Source organism: Trachymyrmex cornetzi, unplaced genomic scaffold (genome assembly GCF_001594075.2).
Source record: "Trachymyrmex cornetzi isolate Tcor2-1 unplaced genomic scaffold, Tcor1.1 scaffold687, whole genome shotgun sequence".
NCBI lineage: Eukaryota > Metazoa > Arthropoda > Insecta > Hymenoptera > Formicidae > Trachymyrmex > Trachymyrmex cornetzi.
Window position 1 is genome coordinate 557,409 of NW_017300011.1, and position 5,510 is coordinate 562,918.

Below are 5,510 nucleotides of genomic sequence, written 5' to 3' on the forward strand. Positions count from 1 at the left end.
GTTCGCTTATTTTATACCTACAATTGGTAAAAAAAGTTTGAAGCGATTTAAAAATGTCGAAAAAAAAAGTGTTCGGTTTGTAAAAGAATGCCTCATATACATGTATATGCTTTTCAATTAAAAACGAAAAAGAAAATATCGAAAAGTTGTTAATAATTATAAACGAGTGAAATTAATTCGAATCACGTAGGTTTTCTATTTTTTCTATTACTAATCATATTATCAGTCCATCGACGTAATATTTGGCTAATTTTGTATGGAAGTGTTATGTTTTAAAAGTAATTAAATTACTTAAGCGATAGAAAATGAGATATTGATTTTTACGATTTACCTGGGTCAGTTACGACAACGGCGGCGACGAACGCCATAAAGACGCACAATTGAACACAAATACGTGTGCTTCCCATGATCGAACACGCGCAAATACGTTATAGACTGCGTGTTTCATTACATTACTTATACTGTTGCGACTACCAATTTGAGAAGGGATGTAAGGTTGTGAAGGAACATACGTGAGAAGTGTTTAAAAATAAATATAAGAAAGGAGTCTAAATAGAAAGAACAGTACAGAAGAATATAAGCGTTGTACACAATCCACATAAATATTTGATGTTACAATCATGTATGTTTTAACCAGTACAAAGAACAGTGGAAGATATCTTCGTCTTTATATAAAATCTGTATTTTTAAAACTTTTCATTAAGCGCAATTGCGTTTTTTACAGGGTTGGTAAAAAACATGTTTTAAACGTATTTTAAACAGTTCAAAACATTCTTAATTGATGTTTTTAATATGTTTTTTTTATAGTACTGTTTAAAGCATATTTGAAGCTTTAAAAATACATTCAAGAAGAAACACAATATGTTTTATTCTTAAAAAAAAAAACATTAGTCTTTACCAACCCTGGTTTTTTAACATTTAAGCCAGCAGCACACTATTATTCTTACTATCCAGTAAGAAAACAAGCATCGTGTGCTGCTGGCTTTAGTTGCAATAAAATTCTTGTATTATTATATTGCGTCGTTCACAAAAAATTAAGAATTGACTTCGGTAATAGACATAAAAAAATTAATGTCCTTTGTGCGTGTCTCGAGTCTGAGGCGTAACCGTATTGGAAGTATAATAATGTGAGAGGGGTGGGGGTGACCGCGCGGCGCTCGGTGGTGACGGTGACTCGGCGCTTGCTTCAGTCAGTTCGCTCGCGACCTTCACGTCGGTAATGCTGGAGCGTTGTTGGCGTGTCTTTCCCTTCTTTCTCGCACGCGGCTAGTTTCTCGGTTTAGAATTTAGGAGTAATCTCTCTCTCTCTCTCTCTCTGTTAAAAGTGTGGCGCCCATTCCTGCAGACGGATGTTCCCGCGTGGACGCGGAAAGAAAGTAAGACATTAAATTTCTACTTCATACACGTCGTATGTGCGGGATCGCCAACCACCGTGGTGGCGTGTCGCGTGGTGCGGTGGTGATTTATCTCTTCGTCTATCGTCATCTACACTCGGAGGAGCAGAGTGAATGCGCGCCGGTAAAAGATTCCTCGTCTCCGAGAGCAACAAGTGAACGCCGAAAATATCTTTCGAAAATATCTAACGAACTTTTCAGTCGACCGCGAATTCGAAGCGCGGAGCAGTGAACGCACTCGTGGCTAAATTCACGTGGTTCGAGTTTTCGCTTTCGCGGAAGCATTCGCGTCGTGTTCGTCATTTCGGAATATCGCGCGGGGAAAATTCGCGAGTGCGTGATATCGAGAATCAAATCTGACGTTGATGTCAATGGATTAACGTGGATTAACGTGCGCCGACGGCGAAGACGGAGGTGCGACCCGTTGGCGTCGTTCTGAAGTTGTCCGATGGAGACAAGATAATGTCGAATAACGTGGCGATGATCGTTCTGGAAATCTCGTCGTGTAGAGAAAGCGAAAGTCGTCGATGTGTTTCGGTATGATCGAGTGGCGTTCAGAAATTCGCGATAATCGTCGACGAATTAGCGAAACGGAAACGCGACGACGAGGTGTGGATAAATTGCTGATTTTCGCGCGCGATCTATCACGAGGCGATCAACATGGCGATACGACGATGCGACGCGAATCGATGAACGACGAGAGCCGGAGCGGAGTGAGACAGTAATTTTTCGCTCATCGTTTTTCTCTTTTATTCTCTTTTTTTCCGTTCGACGATTTACGGACTATGTGAGTGCCTCCTGTCAATGATCACCTTTGTTCGGTGGTGTCAAGGAATTATAGGAATCCTCGTGGACCATGGCCACTGTCACGAAGAAGGGACATGCTGGCAACGTCACGTTACGCCTTCTCGTTATTGTCTTCTCGTTGTTCCTGAACGACCTGACAGCCGTCCAAGCGCGCGGATTTAGACATAGTCTTAAGCAAAGTAAGTACCTGCTATTTGCTACACTAAACAAATTTACTAAATTTTAATAAATATTTAGTTGAATAATAAAATATTTACTAAATGTAAACATATATTTATTTGGTACAAGAACTATTAATTTGGTTTAAAAATCGTTTTATTTATTATAAGTAAATGTTTCATTAGTATTATTTAAACAAATATTAAAATTTAGTAATTTTTTAAATTATATTTATTACTTTTAATTTATCTAAGACAATCTAGTTTAGTGTTTTTGAATCAATAATTGATGTTGAATAATTTTATTGAATAAAAAAAAATGTATATTTTAATTTCATTTGTTTTAACGAGAGAGTTTTTTTATGTTTTGATTTTTTTATTATAAATTCCAATAGACTTCTTTCAATTAAAATTGTGAAACGCAAATGTCGTGGAAGAAACTTTAGAGAACAATGAAACAATCATAATTTAGAGAGTTGTTATTTTTTAATTTCTAAAATTTTATTATTAATTTATTCATTGCATTACGAATAAAAGTATTTTTAAAGAAATAATTTAAAAAAACATTGACCCAGGTAGTTTTAGATGCAATAAATGTTATTAAAAAGAAATAAGGAAAAATAGAATTTTAACTTATTGTTAGATATTTAAAAGTAATCAAACTTTTATATTGATATAATACAATCAAAATCAAATGTTGATATAATAACTGAAGATTATTAAATTTCACGTAATATCTATATTTTTATTGGAGTTGTAATATTTTATTTGTTCTACTTGTAATGTGTTATTTGAAATAGGATTTCGTTCTATTTATATAACATTTTAGTCTATGAAAAATTGAGACATTCTATATGTTACAAATTATTTTATTTTTTTGAAGATGTATTATACGTTTTCTGTCTTTGTTTGTATTCAACAGAAAAATCAGGTTTGCAATTGTTATAAGATTTTTTAATATGATTGGTTTATGTAGATCCAGTGATGAACTAAAGATAACCAAAGAATTTTATAATTGCAAAGCTACTTGTTCTGCTAAAACACAGCCAACTGATGCGGTTTATATTTTCATTCTGATTCATTTTATTCAACTATTTCGAACTTCTTTTATGACATACTTCGCACGATGAAATCTTTATTTCCATTTATACATGTATAGGTACTTTTTAAATGCAGATTACGATATCATTGCCATGCGGCCACTGACGTTATGGCGTTCGGATTTGCATAAGACATAAATATTACGCACACGCATAGAATACGACCATTTGTCCATAACGTATTGAACGTTATTCAAATCGGTGCAATAACAAAACGCCTCGAGTTTGTCGCGATTGAATTTTAGTGGGAGCAAACTGCCTCTTTTTAAGAAAATCAATGCTGTTTTATGCACTGTAACACATTAACATACATTTATATGTATAATATATCATATTTATGCACATTTTTTTTACACTAATACAATTACCAATTCTTTACATAAATCATACTTAAATATTCATAAATTATTTAAAACTTTCAGCTTCAATCAACCATAATTGTATCGGGGACATTTGCGACTAAAGTTGAAGGCATTGAATAATTTATTAATAATATTTGACTATAATTAATATATGTAATCGGTTGATTGAAGCTGAAGGTTTTAAATAATCTATGAATAATATTTGATTATGATTATATTAACAATTATATATTATGAAAAAGTACATAAGTAATTATTTTTAACTATAACGTCCATCGTTATATTTTAGCTAATAATATTATAAAAGTACTAACGTTCTCATATTTATGTAAAGAACCAAGCAAATGAATTACTATGAAAATAAAAAACGCGATGAAAAATCAAATATATTATCAATATAAAGGACATAATTATTAAAAAGTTAATAAATTTTAGAATCTTATCTTTCACAAAAATATTAATCTAAAAAATAGGAACGATCAATAATAACCGTTCAGTATAGCTATACAGAAAAAAATTCTTGTTAAAAATGAATGGACCAATAGATTCTGATCGTATCGATATCAATCACAATTCCAGTTATCTCAATTAGAATTATGATAGCTTCAACCAGAAAATTTTGATTTGTCTATTTTTAACCATGCTAACTAATACAACCAGAGTCTTTTTCTACCTATAGTGTTAAATGTTCAATCGCCATTTCACAAATTATTTCCTAACGTCTGGGCCGGCACGGAAGTTAATTAACCGATATTACATTAAATCTTGCACCGGATTGCACTTTCGAGACACGATCCATATGCATAAAGACGCCCACGTGATGCTGCACCACGTTATTCCCTGATGATATTTTCCCGAGATTAAATCCCTCGCACTGCATGGCGCCTCTTGTGGTTTTCTCCCGCGATAACGTGTAATCTCGCTTCTTAAATTTTGACTGGTTTCCGGCATGACACGAGGCAAAAACCACGCAGTCCCGGACGTGATACGTGTGCGGTCTTTTAAAATATTGCCGAAAATTCTGACCGAATCCCGCACGACCTCGTAAAACGTGTGTCTGGTCCGAGAATATTAAGCGTCAGGACATTCCTCAGCCTCCTTCTTCTCTTTGGGGGTCTCTTTGCTTTATATTTAGCAACACAACGACGGCCGCCTCGAATCTCCACCGTAGGGCGCATCGCGAGTGCGAACGCACCCTTTTACCTCGTTACTCCAGGGCGATCAAAGGCGGTCTCTCTCGGGAATATCGATTCTCTCATATCGCCGATATCGCGTGTAACGTGCGCACTCGAACGATGAGTAACAAAAATGCCGAGAGACAGGAGAAACGCATGGAGAGAGAAAGCGCGAAGAGGGTAAAGCGTTTCCGGCCGGTGTAATTTAATGCAATTTATGAGCGGCTGAACTTTTCCGCGGAAGATTTATTGTAGACGCGTATAAATAAATAAATTGTATCGGTATATACATGTATACCAATTAATTAATATCTGTTTGAAAGCATTAATTAATGGCAATTTAATATTTTTAAAAACTTTTTGATTTTTTGTTAGTTTTTTAAAGCTTTTAAAGTAACAAAATATGATATTCTTCACCCCCATTAACCTGGACCCCCCACCATCGAAAATCAAAATCGCGATAGGTCAAAAATTTAGTGCTCTTTATTTGCTAATTATTTGCTGAAAAAAAAAT

At 34.5% G+C, this 5,510-nt stretch overlaps 2 protein-coding genes across 2 annotated transcripts in view; one reads left to right on the plus strand and one right to left on the minus strand.

The window, feature by feature from the left end:
* Positions 1–407, minus strand: part of LOC108767510 (uncharacterized) — a 5,641-nt gene extending 5,234 nt beyond the window's left edge. Inside the window, exon 1 of the mRNA XM_018517422.1 lies at positions 332–407. Coding sequence (XP_018372924.1) covers positions 332–407 — 76 coding nt within the window. The remainder of the gene's footprint in view (positions 1–331) is intronic.
* Positions 408–2,061: 1,654 nt separating this feature from the next.
* wb (wing blister) overlaps positions 2,062–5,510 on the plus strand; it is a 183,941-nt gene continuing 180,492 nt past the window's right edge. The window contains exon 1 of the mRNA XM_018517448.1: positions 2,062–2,380. Coding sequence (XP_018372950.1) covers positions 2,251–2,380 — 130 coding nt within the window. The 5' untranslated portion in view covers positions 2,062–2,250. The remainder of the gene's footprint in view (positions 2,381–5,510) is intronic.